The sequence below is a fragment of the Pygocentrus nattereri genome, chromosome 13, assembly GCF_015220715.1.
Source record: "Pygocentrus nattereri isolate fPygNat1 chromosome 13, fPygNat1.pri, whole genome shotgun sequence".
Classification (NCBI taxonomy): domain Eukaryota; kingdom Metazoa; phylum Chordata; class Actinopteri; order Characiformes; family Serrasalmidae; genus Pygocentrus; species Pygocentrus nattereri.
The window spans coordinates 14,324,758-14,344,095 of record NC_051223.1 but is presented as its reverse complement, the minus strand read 5'-3'; the positions used below and the strand labels follow the sequence as shown (position 1 = coordinate 14,344,095).

The window sequence follows — 19,338 nt, the reverse complement described above, 5'->3', positions numbered from 1 at the left end:
CTACTACTACTACTAATAATAATAAAAAAAAATAATAATAAATAAAAATAATAATAATAATAATAATAATAATGAGGATTAATTTAAAATAGATCAAAATTTCTGTATGTAAACAAAGTTTTACAGTCTGAAATGTGTTATTTAATTTTTTTTTTTAATTAGACCATTCTGATGACTTAGAAGTGTGTTGTACACATCCAAGCATTTTTAAGCACTAGGTGTTGCACCATATCTAGAAACAATTAAATGCGTCTTTTTTTCTTAACTACATACTCAAAAAGTTGAGATAAATTGTTATTCTTCAAAAACCTTTCACAATGTTAATTTCCTCATTTTTTTTCACTTAAGAACATTTACAAGAGCAAGTGGCATTCTGGAAAAATATTAAATATTCTTGTAATGTTCTGAAATATTTTTGTAAACTTTGGACAGTATCACATTTATTTTGGATGGGAAGAATTAACAGAACATCCTCATATCACTACATAAAATTGTACAAAAAGTGAACCAAGGAGGAGTTGTCCTGTTGAGTGTTTTCTTTCACCGTTGCTTCCAGTCCATGTTTACCCATTTTTTTGAACATTTGATTTGCTTTAGTTTTGCCTTCATTTTGCTGTCTTTGGGCACGGACACATAAAAACTGGCAAGAAAAAAAAGCAGTTGGATAAAATACAGTAGCATTTCTGATACTCTATAAAATGTATCAAAATGCTGAGTGTTTACATTGAATTAACCCATAGTCTACATTGGAAAACAATTAATTTTTTTTAAAGAGATAAAAAAATTCTTAGAAAATTTAAGAACATTTTCACAAGAATTGCATTTAAGAACACTCTTATGAACTTTGTAGTGTTTGTAAGGAAGGCTTTTGTGAATCTGTCCCCAGGTCCTTTAAAGAGTTAAACGACACCATCCTGCTGCCAGGTCTGTTTGATCTTCTTTGCAAACACGGCCTGGCTGTGTGTATTGTTATGTTAGTCTGGACTCTGGCAATTGAGGTCAAGGTGCTAAGAATAGTTATGGTATCATCGTTGTAGTAATAAATGAGGCTACTTGAGGAAAGAAACACAGATTAACTAGTCACTCACAACCTAGACTTGAAGCAAGAATCAGACAAACCTAAAGCAAGATGGAAGAGGAGAAAATGGAGCTTAAGGAGGTAGATAGAAGCTCTCAGGAAAGGGCCAAAAAAGCAGCCAAACCACCCAGCATGTTTGAGAGAATGATCCAGCCATGTATTGCAGAGCTGGTGGGAACCATGTTTTTCGTCTTCATCGGCTGTGTGTCAGTGATTGAGAATGTGGAAGCAGCAGGGAGGCTGCAGCCAGCGCTGGTGCATGGTCTGGCAGTAGCTGTGTTGGTGGCATGTATGGCAGAGATCAGGTAAAGCTCACAATTCTGCTCTTTCAATGCTTTTTTATATCATTATTACAGATAAAACATGAAAGACTTTAATGCTTCAGTATTAGAGCTTATGCAAATGGCTTGAATGAAGTGACTTTACAGGGCCCATATTACAGAAAATACAAATTTACCTCACATTTTCCATTTCCAAAAAAAGTTGGACTGCTGTGTAAAATGTAAATAAAAACAGAATGCAATGATACATGATATGCAAATCGTTTAAATCCTGTATTATAAAGTAGAAATAGTACAAAATAGCTATCAAAAACAACGTCAAATGTTGAAACCGAGAATTTATTTTCATGAATCTATGCCCACTTTGAATTTGATACCAGCAACATGTTTCAAAAACTTTAGAAAGAGGCATGTTTACCACTCTGTTCCATCAATTCTTCTTTTAACAATACTCTCAAGCTATAGTTTTGAAAATGAAATGTTTCCCATGATATAGGATTTTAGCAGCTCAACAGTTCAGAGTAATGTGCCAAATGTTTTCAATGGGTGACAGATCTGGACTGACAGGCCAGTTTAATACGTTGTGATATGCTGTTGTAATACATGTAGCAAGTGTTTTTTGTGTTGTCTTGCTGAAATATGTAAGTCTGTCTCTGAAAAAGATGTCACCTGGATGGTTGCACATGCTATATTTATTATTCTGCATTAACGGTGCCATCACAGATGTAAAAGTCACCCATGCTATATGCACTAATGCACTTCTGTAACATCACACTGATTTTTTAAATGTGCACTGATAACAAGTCAGCTGATCTCTCTCTCTTGTACCCAAGAGGACACAGTGTCCATGTTTTCAAAAAAGGAAGTTCACATTTTGATTCGTTAGACCGCAGGACACTTTTCCACTTTGTCTCACTTTGCCTCAGTCTGTCATAAACAAGCCCAGAGAAGGTGGCAGCATTTCTGGATCCTGTTTATATATGGTTTCTTCTTTGCATGGTGGAGTTTGAACTTGCATTTGTGGATGAGACGATGTGTGTTCTGTGTGCTCACAGATCCTGAGCCCATGCAGTGATTTCCACACAAAATTGTACATGTTTTAATGCAGCACACCCTTAGCCAGTAGGTGCTCATTTTCTGTCTTGTCCCTTGCATACAGAAATTTCTCCAGATTCTTCTAATCTTTTAATGATACTATGTACTGTAGATGGTGAAATTCTCAAGTTCTTTGCTATTTTAAATGGTCTTTTAGCATTACATAACTTTACTAGTCTTTTTTTGCTCTGTTCCAAGTTTTTGAAATGTGTTGCTGACATTTCAAAATGGACAAATATTTTCAGAAAATAATGAAATTTCTCAGTTTCAACAATTTCCATTCAAACTTAAAACATGTGTTTCGCTTCCTGTAAAGTTACCATGGTCTTGTAACAACAACAACAACAACAATATGCAACGTAAGGTGTAAATGTAGCCTGTTTGGAATTCATTGTTTTATGATGTCACAAAAACTAACACATTTATACAAACATAAATATTTGGCCTGCAGCACTTCAGCCCTGCCTGTTTACGCTGTTCTTATGAAAATGTTTCAGTCTGGATTGCAATGTAAATCATTCACAATGGAGGTCTCTCAGTCAGAACAGCAGACATTTACATACATCAATCTTAAAGGCACAGTAAAAAAACTGCATGTTAACAGGCTGTTTAGAGCAATAAATAGAGAGAAAAATGGTTATGTAACAATGGCTATTTATGGCATATAATCACACAAACATTATTAGTGGAATTCTGGGCAATAAGTCAAATATAAGAAACATCAAATATGGGCCCTTTAAGCTAAAGAGAAGCTTGCAAAACGACAGATTTTTGTTTTTTATGCTTTTTGCCATGTAGATCTTAAGCTAGACCTATTTTGCTTCTTCTGTAGTGGATCTCATTTTAACCCTCCTTTCACCATCGGCATCTTCCTGTGTGGAGGAATACAGATGTCCCTGGCTGTCCTGTACCTTGTCTGTCAGCTCATTGGAGGCGTGCTTGGTGCTGCTATGTCAAAGGTGGACTCAGTAGTAGCAGTGTTACACCATTTCCCCCCATTAATGTGGAATTCTGGTTGTTTCAAGGAGCCAGTTGTGATGCCTTTGATTCTTTGAATAAATCAGGTTACCCTCAACTTACTGTTTTCTTCAGGTAATGACCTCAAAAGAAAACTACATGAATGCCACTGGGGCGGCCTTTACCATTCTAAAATCAGACGACCAACTGGGAGCAGCCATCTTTGCTGAGATGGCCATGACGTGCCTGGTGACCATGGTAGTGCTGCTGGGGGCAGTCAATGGGAAAAGTAAGAGCCCTCTCGTGCCTTTCATGGTGGGCTGCACTGTGATCATCAATATCCTGGCAGGGTAGGTCAAAAATGCTCTTAAAGACATGATCACATTCAGATCTTTATGAAAAATATCAAACTCCTTGATTACAATGACACTTTGATATTTTGTATGGTGCCATATTTCACTTAAAAAGGCTGACCCTTCAAAATTAATTAATTTGAAGTAATTTTGGTTTTATGTAAGACAATATTCTGTGACTGCAAAATGTTTTTTGCCAATGTGCTCAAAACCTGTGCTGTGAAAGTTCCAAGTTGCAACAAATGAAAGATCATCATTTCTGGATAAATGATAGTCTTAATTGAAGTAACATTGGTCAGACTTTGAATTTGAAGGACAGCTGTGAAAATCAAGCAGCATTTTAAAGAAATTTGAGGTAAAACTATGGACATGTACAAGATAGTAAAAACATCCAAGTGTTTAAATATCCCCGTATGCACTGTCGGATCAATTGTGAGGAAACTGTGAGGAAGCTACATCATACCACCCAGGCCTTGGGTAAAAACGCTGTCCTTCAAAACTCAGATTCAGAGCAAGAAAGAGACTTGTGAAGGAAGTCAAAGAGAGGCCAGTAGTCACTTTGAAGGAGATACAGAGTTCAGTGGCAGAGACTGGATTGAAGGTGCACCAGAGTAAGTGTGGTGCAAATCCAGCACTGCCCATTTCTCAACAAAAACCTTCCCAGTGGTAAAAGACAGAGTTGGGAAAATCATGTTAAAGCATGTTGAGCATCTTGTTAAAACTGAAGGAGAGAAGGATGGTGCTAAATGCATAGAAACGCTGGAAGACTCCTTCAGTCTGAAAAAAAAAAAAAAAAAAAAAAAACTAGAGCTTGGGAGAACCTTTTAGCAGGACAGTGATCCCAAGCACAAGGCCAAAGAAACACAGGAGTGGTTGATCAACAAAAAAGTGATTGCTCTATAATACCCAAGTCAAAGTCCAGATCTTTATCCAATCAAGAATCTGTGGTACTATTTGAAAATTACAGTCTGTAAGGGTCATTCAACCAACCTGAACAACCAGGAGAAAATGTGCCAGAAAGAAAGGGGAAAAATCTCTCCTAAAGAGTATGCAATGCTGAAACTTACACCCCGAAATGCTTAAAAATGTTATTTCAACGAAACATGGTTCTACCAAGCACTCGTCTGTAAGGGTTGAATAGTTATGCAAGCAGCATTTTTTTTTTTTTAATATCTGCTGATAAATAGTGAATTTCAAATTTGAAAATTTGTATAAAAGCACACTGGTTTATAATAAAAATATAATCTGAAACAATCTGTATGTGTCATGTTAATCCAGACAAACCTAAGGACCTGTAAGGGGGCTGAATACTTTTGCAAGGCACTGTGTACATACAGCTATAACTATAACTCAGTCAAGCGTTCAAACATCCACCATACATCCAAACATTTCCAGCCATCCTTTTTAATAAGTTAAAATTCTAATTACTGCTTTAAGGCTTTAAGGTGCACTCATTGCTGACAGAGGTGTTCATTTATTTCAAACGCAGCTCGTATAATCTCCATAGAAGAATATTGCCAAAAGAATGGGATACCCAAAGCCAATATCTGAGGTATAAAGCCCCCCAGCATTGTGCTGTGCAGAACTGCGTTCTCTGTAGTGATAGAGCTCCATCCAACACATTTGGGATGAGTTGGAGTGGAGTTTGTGATCCAGAACTAATCAACCAACATCAGTAGCTAACCTCACTAATACTCTCATGGCTGAATACAATCAAATCCTCATAGAAATGCTCCAAACTCTAGTCTAAACCCTTGTGTTTAATGTTTTACAAATAACAGTGTAGTAGCTTTAAATTTACAGTTAATGACAATTATTATTCATTTTACCGTGAAATCCCCTGTTGGGGAGAAAAGTCAGCCTTTTTTTGCATTACTGTTAAGTCATTATGATTTGACAACGTGGCTACATTTGTTCAGGATTTTGTCAATAATATACAAACAAGGCAAGCAAAATGTACTGGACAATGTTGTCACATAACACATACATCACATACATCAGTTTAATGGCTGTAAATTACAGTTAATGACAATAATTATTAAAAAAAGTCTATATTTTGTGGTTATTACCCATGTAAGCTCAATCTCTTTGTGTCTGTTTTTTACAATGCATGTCGCCAAACATTGACTACAAGCTTATAAGCTCAAAGTGTCAAACATTGTAAAAAGGATGGGCGATAGTTAGCAGTCTAAAGTATGAAGGTGTCTCTGATTATGAGTTTTAATCCCAGTGATGCTGTCCTTAGATTTGATTTGTCTTTCTTTTAAATTAAGTTTGGCTGCCAGACTTTTGGTTGTTTTTTCAGTGTGGGTGGTGTGATACTAAGCTGGTGGGAAAAAGCTGTTTATCTGAATGTGCGTGTGATTTAGATATAGTGTGATTGCTGTTTCAGTGGGGACGTGTCCGGCACCTGCCTGAATCCAGCAAGAGCTTTGGGACCTGCACTGATGGCTGGTTACTGGACATATCATTGGGTGTACTGGGTGGGCCCGATTGGAGGGGGCTTAATAGCCGCAGCTCTTGTAAGGTGAGTCCATTTTGCACATATAACCGACGATAATAATAGGCTGCTCTTGTGTTCTTCTTCTTATTATTATTACTACTACTATTATTATTATTATTATTATCTAAATACATTATTGGTCTATTTTATGCTTCTTTCAGGCTTCTGCTTGGAGATGAGAAGATCCGTGTCATAATGAAATGATATACACCAGCAAGATTACTCATTGCTTTGCTAGTGTAACACAGATGACCTCTTGTGAAAAATAATTTTTCTATCTTGCAGTAGATCTACCGGTAGATGTCAGTAAGATACAGAGTCAGTGAAATACTCACACAAACGCCTGATTTTCCCTTTATTACATACACGTACAGGCCGTCTTCGAACACAAGCAAGCATGCAAGTAAATAAATAAATAAATAAATAAATAATTCCTCTTAACTTTTCCAGCAGAAACAAAGTAACATTAAAGTTTTTTTTATCCCTTAATCTTTGCTCAGACCTGCGCTTTTCCCGCTGTTCTGAAAAACACTTAGCAGTGCGTGCTGAAAGCTCGACTAGTGCCTTTCTCAACATTTCTCTGCCTTTCTAAGCGTGTCAGCTTTTGATGAACAATCTACTGTCACAGAATCACTGAGACAAAACTTGAGCGCATAATTACGGCTGGCAGGCTGGGAAGAATCTCTACATCTGTTTTATTGCAGGGGTCTACAAATGATGGTGATATACAGCACCAGCCAACACATTTACAAAAGGGTTTTTTCTGGGTTTTGCATTTTTTCCACGTTATGTTATGCAATGTTATTATTATATAATTAATAATTGTATAATCATACAATCTTTTATATAAATCTTTTTAAAGCTCCTCCGTGCCTTGATGCAGTTTGTACTCCTGCAGCGTCATATACTTTTCCAATAAAGGAAATAATAGGAGGGAATAAAGGAATAAAGGAGGGAATATTTTAAAAGGTCACATTTGTTTTTCAATCCTATTCCCCATTTATAATATAGGCAAATATACACTCATTTGGACACATGCCATCACAAATCTTTAAAACATATCTCAGTCAGGTGTGGACCACAATTTTGTTTAGGAATTTTTCTATGTCTCTGTGCCGCAATAAATGGATAAATGAATAAATGGACATACATCAGGCCTCATCCCTGTTTGAGGAAACTAGGGCAGCTAGTCTCACTTCATGTGGGTCGCACAATCAGTTTACTACTGTTTTATTCATTCAACCATATTAATCTACTAGATTCCAGTGATGAACTTCAGTGAATGAAGATAAACTCCAAAGCGACATTCTTTATTAAAATGAAGCAGCTTCGCGATCAGTAAGCAAACAATACTGAAATTCACACACAGTACAATGACTCCGTAGTAGTTCTGTTTCAAAATGTTATTCGATTTTTCGAGTTTTATATTTTGAATAGTTGTTCGTAACACACTAGTCTGATATAAAACTGACCAACCTAACGTACTACAGCACTGCGTGATTAATGTACGTATTCAAACTATTCAAGTTAAATTTAAAACGAGGACGGTTTCTGAACATTCCGGGGTCCTAAACGACCTGCTCCACCAATCCCAATCATGTTATTTTGTTTGAAAAGCGAATTGAAGGAATTGAAATTTCATTCATTTTAACCACGAAAAAGTTTAATAAATGGCAAACAATTAAATAATAATTTACAACATACAAGGAAAAGAATCGTGAAACGTCTGAATAGGCTTGATACATGAAATAAATGCAAATATAAAATATGGGTGTAAAGCCACCAACGTCTTCTAAAGATATTTTACGCAGATATCTTCATTGACACAAACCTTTAAAAACAAACAAACAATCAAACACAACCCTCTGGCTTCCTGGGCAATTCTAAACGGCCTTGGAGAGTGAAATTATTTCATCTCTGTACCAACAGATCAGGACACTTTCAACTGTCATCGAAATACAAATGGTTGCCCCCTTTAAGAGTTAAGAGAAATACTATAATGCACTTTAAGACTTCTATACTGCTGTATAACATTTCCATATTGCTATAGAACTGACTTATAACCTACAATTCCGTAGTGTCCTAATTTCCCGAGTTTACTATGGGGTTCTGGAAATATCATTGCAGAAATGTCTGTATTATTGCTATAAGTATTTCTCTTAAGGATAATGTGGCCTATTCTGCGCATCTTGTGAGGAAAAACCACAAAAACACGTTAACATTTGTCCAGATTTGGTCACTTTTATTTTGGTACGTCATGCCTAGGTCTGAGCTAATGAGCCCACCATTGCATTCCAAAAGGTGTGTAAATATTTAACGATATTTATCAGACATGGCCAGGGCCACATTGGTGAGGAACTTCTCAAAGGCCAAGTGAACCTCTGGAGAGAGGTCTTCCGGGAAATAGACGGCCAGCACCACGAGTATGCAGTGGGTCAAGATCTGTTGGATTGAGATAGAAGGTATAAGGATTTCGAAAGGCACAGTTGGGCTTACATATAATACTATTTAATCAGAGCAAACAGGAGCGGCTTCTTAATCCGAGCCAAAAAGGTTACCTTATAGTTATTAGGGTCCACTCTCATCTGGAAGGCGTGGAGCTCGCTAAGGGTGAGCAGACCACCAACGAGGTCGTCGATTTTGGCCACAGCCTCTGCGAGTCCTCCCATTATCTTCTTTCCGTGGTTCTTCACGGGGGCAGAACCAGAACTGATGTCCGGCCAGTGGGAGAAGTAAGTTTTGGTCTGAGGGTAGACCGAAAGCATTCTGGCAAAGAAATCAGGAAGGCAGTTGAGTCAGTAAGCTAAACTATCTATCCAGCTTACTTGGGACGAATTGTGGTGACGAAGAAATAAGTCGTCATGAAGTCAACCTGGCAGGAATTTTCGTGACGAAATGTCTTCAGTAACCAAAACAAGTAATCAGCTCTAGTTGGCACGAATTACCGTGACGAAAAGCCAACAACGAGCAGAATGGTCATCTGAACAAAGCCCCACTCACCTGTACAGGGCATCATGGCCAATCACTTCAGCCTTTGGGGCGACCTTCGCCCAGAAGGCCTTGACGAGACGTTTGTCCTTGTCGGAGAGGCTCATTTTGGATGGGTTTGTCCTGCTGTATTAGCCACCAGCTCTCTTTTTATGCGTTGGCATTCGTGCCGCACACCCAAGATAGGAGCCCCAATTACGTACCAGATTGAACCTCTGCCAGAGAACCGTCGAGCTTTGACGTTATGCTACTGATTGTTTTCCCCCCCTTTTCCATCCTTTTTCACAACTGAAATTCAGCGCATTTCATGGAAAATTCAATTATACACATGTAACATCTTCACAAGACTTGTTAAAACAGCAACATACAAAATGAACCTAGTCTCCACTTTAAATACATTTATTATACTTCATTACACGCTATGGTAAAAATGTGTGATGTGAGATAAAACATTCCACAGAATTAGGCCAGCGTGTGTAAGTTAGCCATGATAGGTTTACACTAGTTTTTAATCACCTATTACTTGTGATCGAATAGATAGATAGAATAGAGAAATTCTAAATGTAGAATAAAAAGTCATAAAACAACGACTTCATTGTATTTGAGAATATATTCCTCAATCACACCAACTGATAATTAAATATAGCAAGACGCAATTACTCGTGTTAAAGCAGTTCTTTTGGCTGATTTGATTTGTACCAGATTTATAAATCACACATTTCATTTATTGGCTCTAATAAATGCGAAACTATCAAAGGAGATAAAAGCCACGCCCAATTACTCCTTACTTATTTCTGATGAGCTCCACAGAACAGAGTCATTTTTTATTTGCAAGCTCACGTGACGGGGAGTGTGTAAGAGCAGATAGAGGCCATACTCTGACAGTACGTGCGTGTGTGTCTGTGTGAGAGAGATAAACACAGAGAGGCTGCAATAAGTCTGACTTTAGTCCAGGCAGAAATGACAGGGGATTTTATATATAATACGGTGTAATAAAATAACTGTGACCTGTTTAGCTGTAAAACAGAAGGAACCTTCCGTAGTTCTCACAGTTAATTATGAAACAACAGGTCGGTGAGCCGTTATACTCTGAGCCAGACACTCAAAATGCACCAATAGGACTGCTGGACTTACAGACTAAAATATCTCGCCTTTAAATAAATGAATTTTGTTGTCTTTAACTTACTGGTTTTCCTAAAATGGACTAAATGACTGAAATGACTGAAAACTGTTTATTTCAATCCAAAGAGAATTTCGTTTCAATTATACCCAGATACTTCGCACTGAAATGCTTCTATTTTGTTTCATAAACAAATTAACGTTCATTTTCTGTTGAGATAAAAGAAAATTATACAGTAACTCTGCTCTGTCCGACTGAAGGAGGACGTGTGGCGTGGAAGTGATTGAAGTTTAAAGCTGGGAATCATGGGCATAAACTTAAATTTATCAAATGAAACGCAAAATAACTCAAACAATAAACAGGCAACGTAAGTTATTAACCCTTTAAATTGTGGGCTTATTATTCAGTTTTCAGTCTTTTTTAAGATTATTATTCAGCAACTTCAAAGAATTAATCAGTAACTCTAAAATTCATGAATCATAAGATTCTTCAGAGTTGCACTATTAACCTAAAAAGGCCACAATTTCATCCGGACCCAAAAGTCTCGAAACACCAATCAGACAGCTGCTCCAGTGAGTGACCACGCCCTTCTCTGGGCCCCGCCCGGGACAAAAACACAGCTAACAGACGGCAGTAATGAGCTCCATGATTACTACAGTACACCACACTGAGCGCGACACCAGTTCTCCAGCTAAATAAATATACAAAAAAGACATACGTCACCCAACAAAACCATGGTGGAGTGGACTGAGGAAGAGCGATCCTTCATCCAGGAGATTTTCAGTAAGATTAAGTATGAAGATGTAGGCCCTAAGTCTCTGTGTAGGTACGTTGGGAATGAGCTCTTGGTTCTGATACACCCCCTGATGCTCGAGACAGAGCCGGAGACAGTGTTGTCCTGTGCTTCTTTGCAGGGCTCTGATCGTGTACCCCTGGACTCAGCGCTACTTCGCGCATTTCGGGAACCTGTATAACGAGGATGCCATTATGGGAAACCCGGAGGTGGCCAGGCACGGGGCAGTGGTGCTGCACGGACTGGACGCGGCAGTGAAGAACATGGACAACATTAAGAGCAACTACGCCGAGCTGGGCGAGCTGCACTCCGAGAAGCTACATGTGGATCCCGATAACTTCAAGGTGGGAAGAGCAACAGCTTGAAATAGAGATACACTATAAACAGAAATCTGCCATTTATTGCAGTAATACTTACAGTCAGTAACCATAAAATGTGCCGTTAACTCTGGCCAGGATTTCACAATATCTGGCACTAATTTTATTATTCAATAAAATTATTTAAAAATAACATTTTGTTATTTTTCTGTAATAACACAGCAAACATTGAGTGCTGTACCGCACAGCCTGATGGGATATCACTGAGAGGGACAAGGCATAAACATTTGTTGTTTAAAAAGTCTTTTCTCATGTTTATGCAAAACATAAGCAGACTGTGAAATATATGTTTGCGTTTAAAATGCCTATGAGAAATTCAGTTCACAAAAAATGTTGATTTTTTTTGTTTAGTTTAGTTTTTATTACAAAATGATGTAAACATATTTATAGGTCTTTGGAAATTAAAAGTCATATATCATCTTATAAAAGTCATATAAATTCTTATAAATTTGATTCAAATATGTACATCATTTAACAATGAGAAATATATTACCATCAACACCGTTATTGCCAAAAGTAATATATGTATTTATGTGGAAATAATTAGTAAGTTGAATGAATTCCTTTTTCAGTGCATGTACAGATCTGTCTGATAGAGTTGTGGTGAGACTAACTGGGTTGTCTTGTTGCAGCTGATGGCTGACTGCATTACAGTGGTGATCGCTACTCAGATGCGTGCCTCCTTCACCCCCGCCATGCAGGCCGCCTGGTACAAATTCCTCTCAGTGGTGGTCTCAGCTCTGAGCAGACAATACCACTAAATCTCTCTTACACTCACACACAATGACTCTGTTACACTGTAAAGAATTGATATGTTGTTTGAATGTTAATAACATGGATTATAATGTTACATGAAGACAATAGGGAACCTAAACTGACTGGACAACAGAGGAAGAGGTATCATAACAAATAGTCCAAATCTTTTTTCAGTCTTTATATGTTGCAGTCAACTTCCAACTTAATGCACCTTGATCCATTCAGACATTTTAAAGCCATGTTCACTTGCTTTGTTGTTATTTTGTTCTGGGTCCCTCTGTTTTTCTGTTGCATGAAGTTCTTTAACATGCTCTATAAACTTTTTGTCAGCAGTGATTCTACACTGAACTCTAGTCCTAAAGAAGTTGAGTGTGAGATTATGAACTTCATGAGAAGTTTAGCCCACTCTCTAAAGATAGCTTGCATGCCAAATATAATTCACAAAAAGAAAAACAGAACTGCTAGTTGACAAAAATGTATGACGAGAGCACGTTTGTTGTAGATAATATTATGTTCATCATGTTTCTAGTAAAACTGTGTAAATAGCCAAGATAAAATATGTTCAATAAATTTATAATTATTATTAACCCCTTAAAACCCCTGACTTATTACATTCTTCGACTTATTATTCAGTAGCAATATGATCATATCTGGTTTATTCTTCTAGAGAAGTGTAATAAAACTTTGGGCCCGCTGGTGGGTCCACGCCATTTAAGAGGCTAAATTTTTATAGATGTTATGAAGGTTGTCAATGAATTGTACAATCCATTATCTTAGTTTACCACTTGAGGTAGATAGAGTCTATATGCGGTCAGATGCAAAAGCTTGGGTGCTCTGGACAAATTATGTTTTGCAAATGTCCTCTACAGTTTATGTATAATGTTTTTTTGTTTTTTTTGCAGATTTGTTGCCTGTAGACATGTTGACTTATGTTCAAATTAAACAACCACTGAATTTTTCCATATATTTCCATATAAGCTGTGGCATACCACTCTACAGCGAACACAAGCATGGAAAATCCTCAGCCTTGGACTGAACTATGTGTGTGTAATATGAACAGACTCCAATGATCCATCCTGCAGATGATCCTGTGTTATCAGGGCAAAGACTGAACAAATAGCTGGTCACAAAGTAGTACCTCATAGTACCTATCCATTACTGCATCATAATAAAAGAGACACACGTCATGTTAATGTTTTATTACAAAAATATGCAAGTATTTACATCACATTAATAATGAATGACTAAAGAAAATATTCTCTTCCATCTTTCTGGTAAATTGGCTCGTAGGAAATGCTGGTGTTTGGTTAAGGCTGTTCATCTGAATTTCTCGGCCAGCACTGCTGCGTAAGCTGACAGATACTTGTCTGTGGCTGCATGAGCACGCGGAGAGAAATCTTCCCCCAGATAACAGGCTAATGTCACCAGCATACAGTGATTGAAAAGCTGTGGAAAAAGAGAGTTTATACATGGAAGCAATTCAGTTTCAGTGTGACTTGACATGCCAATTCTAACATGAAAGTATTTCATAATCAAACTAAGGGAGACTTAGGGAGGGTTGTAACATGGGGTTATATCACTACTGCACACAGCCACCACCTTTCTGAGCTTATAGGAGAATACTGAAGACTGTCAAACAGTGACATCATTATGTAACAAAAAGTTAAAAAATATTAAGGTAAGAAAGTAAAATGCCATCTGGCTTATAGTGTGTGGTCAGCACTTATATTCATGGAGGTTACATAAGTGGCTTTTTTAGGTGAAGAAGATTTTACAGCTATTCACTGTAAATTTACAGTACATTACTGGCGACTCCTGCTAGTTAATTAATGTAAATTGTGTTGTCTGGTATGTTACTGCAAACTGATGCACTGACCTCAATGTCCAATCTTTTACAGTATAGTCGGATTGTGAAGTGCATGTTATCTTATTATCTTTGGACCCCACTGTACACACTGAAACAATCTAGCCATGTCATGACTAACCAGATGCAGCTGAGAATGTACTGTAAAAAGACTGACCAAAGTACAATATGACCCCTCACATGTCTTTGCTGACCCACTCACGTAAGGTGAATTACAATTATCAATGGCAAAAAAGCTTATGTTGAGTTTTGGATGCTGATATTCTGGTCAACCAGCAGGCCCACGCTACATGACTAGCTAACCTAGCTCCAGCCCAGCATGACTAGCATTGAATGCTCGCTGAACTGTGTTGATTTTTTTCAGCAGGGTTGGTTTCCCTTACTATGATGTACAAACCAGGTAACATTATCATGATGGTTAAATGAACCTTGAAGTTGGTGGGGTGTATTCGAAGTTGGTAGGCGTGGAACCTGCTGAGATAGCTGAGGTTGGCGGTGAACTGGGCGGTGCCAATGTGTCTGGTGCCCTCAGCTATGGCCTCTACTATCCTCTTCCCAATGGAGCGCAAATGCTCAGAGCGTGCAGTGAGGTCCAGATGAGCGAAATATGTCTTAGTCTTAGGAAACGTCGTAAACATCCTGAGAAGCAACAAAGGAGAGTAAAAGAGAGAGAGACAGAGAGAGAGAGAGAGAGAGAGAGAGACAGACTTTGACTTTAAAAGGCATTTTTGCTCTACTCTTTGACTTCCATTAAAAGGCAGGCATTAAAAAGCTAGAGGCCTTCCTGTCTGCTATAATGGACGATTTTCGGACAATAAACCTGTCCACACTTTACACTTCATATTTAAACTGCTCAGTTGTAGTAGTGAAGACTACAGCCGTCAACAGTACAAAAAAACGCCATCAGATGTAATTCTTTCAAAAGCATGAAAGCTATTTGTCTGGAAATCAAACTCTAGTCACTGTGGCTGAAATGTAGCTCTATATAAAAACGTACAGACTCTGATGTCTTTACTGTGGTGTGGTTGTGATGTCGACCACACAAACACACCCATTTTATTTTCGACCGCTGAACATACACAAGTGCTAAAATAGTGATCAATCTGAAAGAAAAAACAACGGTTTTGGTTACAACTTTGTCTTATAACGCCCTGCACCCTCTGCACCTACCCCTGCTATGAATTGATTTTTAAAAATACGTTTTCCACTAAAAGCTACTTTAACCATTTCCTGTAATGCTTTTCAGTCAAGTAGCTTTAAATACGTTAGATGTCACATCACCGCTGTGAACAGTTCTCTATGGTTCTGCACGTTTCTCCAAAACTGAGCATTTTATATCAATCCCCTCTACACTTTAAACATTTCGTTATGAAAAACATAACTTCAAAAATAACTTCACAGTGCTGTTGGAAGTTGGGGATATTTAATCCACTCGTTCCACAGAGAAAAACAGAGTATTGTTAAAGACTGCAGCCATGCTCTGAAAAGGCTAGCGCATTTCATGCCACCCACGCCAGAGCTGACTGCTGAATAACTGTCCGTCACGCGGAGATGGAACCGAGGTAGTTGTCTATTATGGTGTGATAGATGTATGTTACATTGCGTGTAGATGACTTTAAACACTTCGCACTATATTTAACACATGTGACAATAAACATGAACTTGAACGTCATAAGTAACATACAGTCGCATTCAAAATGGAAAGGCTGCACGGTGAGATTAGGTTTTGTTGTTCTATGTGAAAACAGTTTGAGAGAGAGAGAGAGAGAGAGAGAAAGAGAGAGAAGATAATATACAAGCAGGGAAAGAAAGAAAGAGAGAAAGAGAGAGATCCACGTTAGTTTTTTAAGGTGCCGTTATAAACCGTATAAGTCAAAACTAAGTAATACCATAAACACACTACCGAATATTCAGTAAAGCACCGTGAGCACTTTACGCGCCATAATAATAATAATAATAATAACGATAATAATAATAATAATGTTGATTGTAATAATAATAATAATAATAATAATAATAAGTTCAATTTCTATGCCGCCTTTCACAAACCCAAGGACGCTTTACATTGTATCAAAAAATTCTAAAGACAACAGAAAAGAAAAAAGGAAGGTTATTTAGCAGAGATTTGAAGGAAGACAGAGAAGAGCAATTAGGAAAGAGACAATATAAAGAAATGAGATCAGAAAAGTATGTCGGACCTATGTACTTTTTTTTGTACTTAATCCTAGAACTAACAGGAAGCACAATGCAACTGTAGAAGAACAGGAGTAATATGAGCTGTGCACTTAGTGGAGCTAAGAACCTGCTGAGTTTTGGATGTACCAAAGACAGTTGATTAGTTCAACTGGAAGGCCATAGAAAAGTGAGCTACAGTAAACGATGCGAGAGAAGATGAAGGCATCGATCAACATTTTAGTGTCAGTGTCACTCAGCATAGCTTGCAATGTTATGCAGATGATAAAATTTAGTTTTAGTGACTAATGTGAGACTCAAAGGTAAGAGATAAATCAAGAACACAGCCACGGTTCTTAACAAATTGGGCTAGCTTAATATTGACACCATCAACGTTGACTGAAAATACCCGGGAAAATTAGGTTTTAGCTCCAACTAACAGAACCTCAATTTTACCAGCGTTTAATTTCAGGTAATTCTTTTGCAACCAAATTTTCAAATCTCTGACACAAGAATTGAAAGCTTCAGCGGAGGCAGAGAGGGAAGTAGTGTGAATATAAATTTGAATGTCATCAGCATAACACTGAAAGTTAAAACCATGGTGGCGGATGATCTTTGTGGGGAGACGTAAATGATAAAGAGGAGAGGCCCAAGGACAGATCCTTGGGGAACACTTCACTTTACAGGAGCAATACTAGATTTGCGGGAGCCCAAAGAAATTTTATTGATGCCTATCAGCAAGGTATGACTGTAACCACTGAAGGGCAAGGCCAGTAATGCCAACAGATGACAGTCTAGATGTAAGAAGATAATGATGAACAATATCAAAAGCTGCTGTTCTAAATCTAAAAGAATAAGGATGTTAGGAAAACCAGCATCTGTAGACAGCAGCAAATCATTACAACTTTTACAAGGGCAGACTCAGTACTGTGTAGGGTGAAACCAGATTGAAAAGTCTCATATAGGTTATTGAAGGACAGAAAGTCATGCAGCTGAGAAGATACAACTCTTTCCATAACTTTAGCTAAGAAAGGGAGATTGGATATTGGTCTGTAGTTGGCCAGTGAGGATGGGTCCAACCCAGGTTTTTTTAGGTTAGGAGTGACAGCAACTATTTTTAGAGACGGAGGAAGAGTGTCTAATGAAAAGCATACATTAATCCTATGAGCTAGAGGAGCAATAGAGGAAGCAGACTTAAGAGTAGCTGTAGGAGCAGGATCTAATTGAAATGTACAAGTAGAGGATTTGGAAATAATCTCAGATACAGTGGAAGAGTTCACAGGGGAGAAAACAGAGAGGCAATTATCAGGTGAGAGTGAAATAGAGGCCTGAGAAAGAGAATTGCTGGTTACAACGGGGAAATGCAGATCTTTTTTTTTTTGCAGATCTTATTAATTGTATCCAAAAAATAACTCAAAAATGCTTGACACTGGGCAGAAGAGTTTGAAGAAGTTTGTTTATAGGATGAAAGAGAGTTTTAGGCCTGTTTATAAGATCAGAATAGAAAGAGGAGTGGGCAGTGTTTAATGCAGCTTTATATATGGAAAACTGCTCAGTGAAAAGTGTGAAATAAACTGAAAAACTAGTTTTCTTGCCTAACTTTAACTTTCATGATTCTAAGTTCTTGAGAGGGGCAAGAGTACTGAATATTTCAGAGACAGTACTACATGTGACAAACTCTTCAGGAGAGGACAGCTTAGTAAGATCAGAAAGAGCGGAGGTCTGGAGAAGTTTAGAGAGGGTATTAGAATAGAGGTAAGATTAGGAAAAGAAATAGGAATTAAATTAGAATTAAAGTCGCGACATAGATACTCACATACATATAATGTGAGTAATTAATTCAGCTCAGATAGAAATATATTAGCAGGAGATTTAGGCAGCACAGCCTGCTTATAAATTACGCAAAATCCCTGTGAGTAAAAAGCTGCTGTGCCTGTACTCATACCTTAAAAGAGCCTCAGAGCCGATGTGTTCCGCCGCTGGAGTCAGTCTGTCCCACAGCTCTATCAGTAACTCTCTCTCTCGTGCTGACAACATTGTGACATTCTGCGACGATTAAAAACTTTGGAAAAAAACTATTAAAAGATGAAAATAAAATACACTGGACAAAGACTACGCGAAAATGGACTGAGCTGCCCAGTGGTGTTCTTTAGCCATTTTGACAGCAGCCCAGGCAAAAGTGCACTAGCTGGATGAAAGTGTTGAGGCGCGGCTGTGGTCAGTGGAAGGCGCGCGCTTCCAATGTGGCTCAATGAGCTTCGTCACGTGCTCGATCTGCGGCACTGCGTCACTACCAGCATCAGTGGATTCACCCACAATCAATCTGTCACTCTATGTAAGGAGTTACATCCCCAGATTTCAGGACAGTCCAACTGCAACTGCTAAAAATAATATGAAAGTTTGAACTTTGAACTTATTTGACTGCGATCAATGCTTTTTTGTTTTTACAAAAACACGCGAAAATAATTCACGTCACGCAGGGCAAGAGAAGAGAGAAGTAAGAAAAATAGAATGCAAGGAGAAACAGAAGGGCAAGATAAAAATAGATCAAGATAAAGATTTGCGTCAATAGATTCAGCTTCATATTGGCACTCTTGGTAAAGATGGGTTAAAGAACACCATGAAAAGTGTCTTTGTGGTTAATTAGCTCAATCTCTCACTGAAAATATGAGAGACATATAAATGGGAGCATGCTTTAATTGAAATGAACAAACAATGAAAGATATATTTCATCCATGACTTCTAGTTTCACTGGGACACAAATATGAGGTGTCACAGACATGGGAAGATCAAAACTATTTAAATGTGCATGGTAAAAGATTGCAACCAACTGAATATCCATTTGTATCCTGCCTTCCGCCCGATGACCGCTGGGATAGGCTCCAGCACACACCCCCACCAACCTGATGGAGAAGCGGCGTAGAAAATGTGTGTGTGTGTGTGTATGTGTGTGTGTGTGTGTGTGTGTATGTGTGTGTGTGTGTGTGTGTGTGTGTGAGAA

The 19,338-nt window shown here is 38.0% G+C and overlaps 4 protein-coding genes across 5 annotated transcripts; 2 read left to right on the top strand and 2 right to left on the bottom strand.

The window, feature by feature from the left end:
- Window positions 1-988: 988 nt before the first annotated feature.
- On the top strand, window positions 989-7,235 carry aqp8a.2 (aquaporin 8a, tandem duplicate 2). Its single transcript, XM_017705453.2, has 5 exons — window positions 989-1,383; window positions 3,287-3,413; window positions 3,547-3,761; window positions 6,157-6,291; window positions 6,429-7,235. The coding sequence occupies exons 1-5, from the start codon at window positions 1,130-1,132 to the stop codon at window positions 6,469-6,471; spliced, it is 774 nt and encodes a 257-aa protein (XP_017560942.1). The 5' UTR covers window positions 989-1,129; the 3' UTR covers window positions 6,472-7,235.
- A 747-nt stretch (window positions 7,236-7,982) lies between these two features.
- On the bottom strand, window positions 7,983-9,593 carry hbae5 (hemoglobin, alpha embryonic 5). Its single transcript, XM_017705452.2, has 3 exons — window positions 9,268-9,593; window positions 8,826-9,033; window positions 7,983-8,709 (listed from the first exon to the last, which is right to left on the bottom strand). The coding sequence occupies exons 1-3, from the start codon at window positions 9,360-9,362 to the stop codon at window positions 8,581-8,583; spliced, it is 432 nt and encodes a 143-aa protein (XP_017560941.1). The 5' UTR covers window positions 9,363-9,593; the 3' UTR covers window positions 7,983-8,580.
- A 1,416-nt stretch (window positions 9,594-11,009) lies between these two features.
- LOC108431997 (hemoglobin subunit beta-like) lies at window positions 11,010-13,488 on the top strand. Its single transcript, XM_017705521.2, has 3 exons — window positions 11,010-11,201; window positions 11,290-11,512; window positions 12,178-13,488. The coding sequence occupies exons 1-3, from the start codon at window positions 11,110-11,112 to the stop codon at window positions 12,304-12,306; spliced, it is 444 nt and encodes a 147-aa protein (XP_017561010.1). The 5' UTR covers window positions 11,010-11,109; the 3' UTR covers window positions 12,307-13,488.
- Window positions 13,486-18,575, bottom strand: zgc:163057 (uncharacterized protein LOC563335 homolog). 2 transcript variants are annotated; one of them, XM_017705523.2, is made up of 4 exons: window positions 18,283-18,575; window positions 15,850-15,899; window positions 14,594-14,804; window positions 13,486-13,747 (listed from the first exon to the last, which is right to left on the bottom strand). In XM_017705523.2, exons 2-4 carry the CDS (start codon window positions 15,855-15,857, stop codon window positions 13,619-13,621), a joined length of 348 nt encoding a protein of 115 aa, XP_017561012.1. In that variant the 5' UTR covers window positions 15,858-15,899; window positions 18,283-18,575; the 3' UTR covers window positions 13,486-13,618. The 2 variants fall into 2 exon arrangements, with proteins under 2 accessions (XP_017561012.1, XP_017561011.1); XM_017705522.2 differs by lacking the exon at window positions 15,850-15,899 and having other exon boundaries at window positions 18,283-18,574.
- Between the last annotated feature and the right edge of the window lie 763 nt (window positions 18,576-19,338).

What these genes read in the sequence shown, in the direction of transcription:
- aqp8a.2 (XM_017705453.2), top strand. Translation starts at nt 1,130, where the DNA reads ATGGAAGAGGAGAAAATGGAGCTTAAGGAGGTAGATAGAAGCTCTCAG. An exon ending in GCATGTATGGCAGAGATCAG is followed by an intron (nt 1,384 to 3,286) that starts GTAAAGCTCACA and finishes CTTCTTCTGTAG; the next exon opens with TGGATCTCATTTTAACCCTC. An exon ending in ATAGCCGCAGCTCTTGTAAG is followed by an intron (nt 6,292 to 6,428) that starts GTGAGTCCATTT and finishes TGCTTCTTTCAG; the next exon opens with GCTTCTGCTTGGAGATGAGA.
- hbae5 (XM_017705452.2), bottom strand. Translation starts at nt 9,362, where the DNA reads ATGAGCCTCTCCGACAAGGACAAACGTCTCGTCAAGGCCTTCTGGGCG. An exon ending in GGCCATGATGCCCTGTACAG is followed by an intron (nt 9,034 to 9,267) that starts GTGAGTGGGGCT and finishes TTTCTTTGCCAG; the next exon opens with AATGCTTTCGGTCTACCCTC. An exon ending in TGGACCCTAATAACTATAAG is followed by an intron (nt 8,710 to 8,825) that starts GTAACCTTTTTG and finishes TCAATCCAACAG; the next exon opens with ATCTTGACCCACTGCATACT.
- LOC108431997 (XM_017705521.2), top strand. Translation starts at nt 11,110, where the DNA reads ATGGTGGAGTGGACTGAGGAAGAGCGATCCTTCATCCAGGAGATTTTC. An exon ending in GGCCCTAAGTCTCTGTGTAG is followed by an intron (nt 11,202 to 11,289) that starts GTACGTTGGGAA and finishes GCTTCTTTGCAG; the next exon opens with GGCTCTGATCGTGTACCCCT. An exon ending in TGGATCCCGATAACTTCAAG is followed by an intron (nt 11,513 to 12,177) that starts GTGGGAAGAGCA and finishes GTCTTGTTGCAG; the next exon opens with CTGATGGCTGACTGCATTAC.
- zgc:163057 (XM_017705522.2), bottom strand. Translation starts at nt 18,374, where the DNA reads ATGTTGTCAGCACGAGAGAGAGAGTTACTGATAGAGCTGTGGGACAGA. An exon ending in GGCTCTGAGGCTCTTTTAAG is followed by an intron (nt 14,805 to 18,282) that starts GTATGAGTACAG and finishes GTTGCTTCTCAG; the next exon opens with GATGTTTACGACGTTTCCTA. An exon ending in TACACCCCACCAACTTCAAG is followed by an intron (nt 13,748 to 14,593) that starts GTTCATTTAACC and finishes CTTTTTCCACAG; the next exon opens with CTTTTCAATCACTGTATGCT.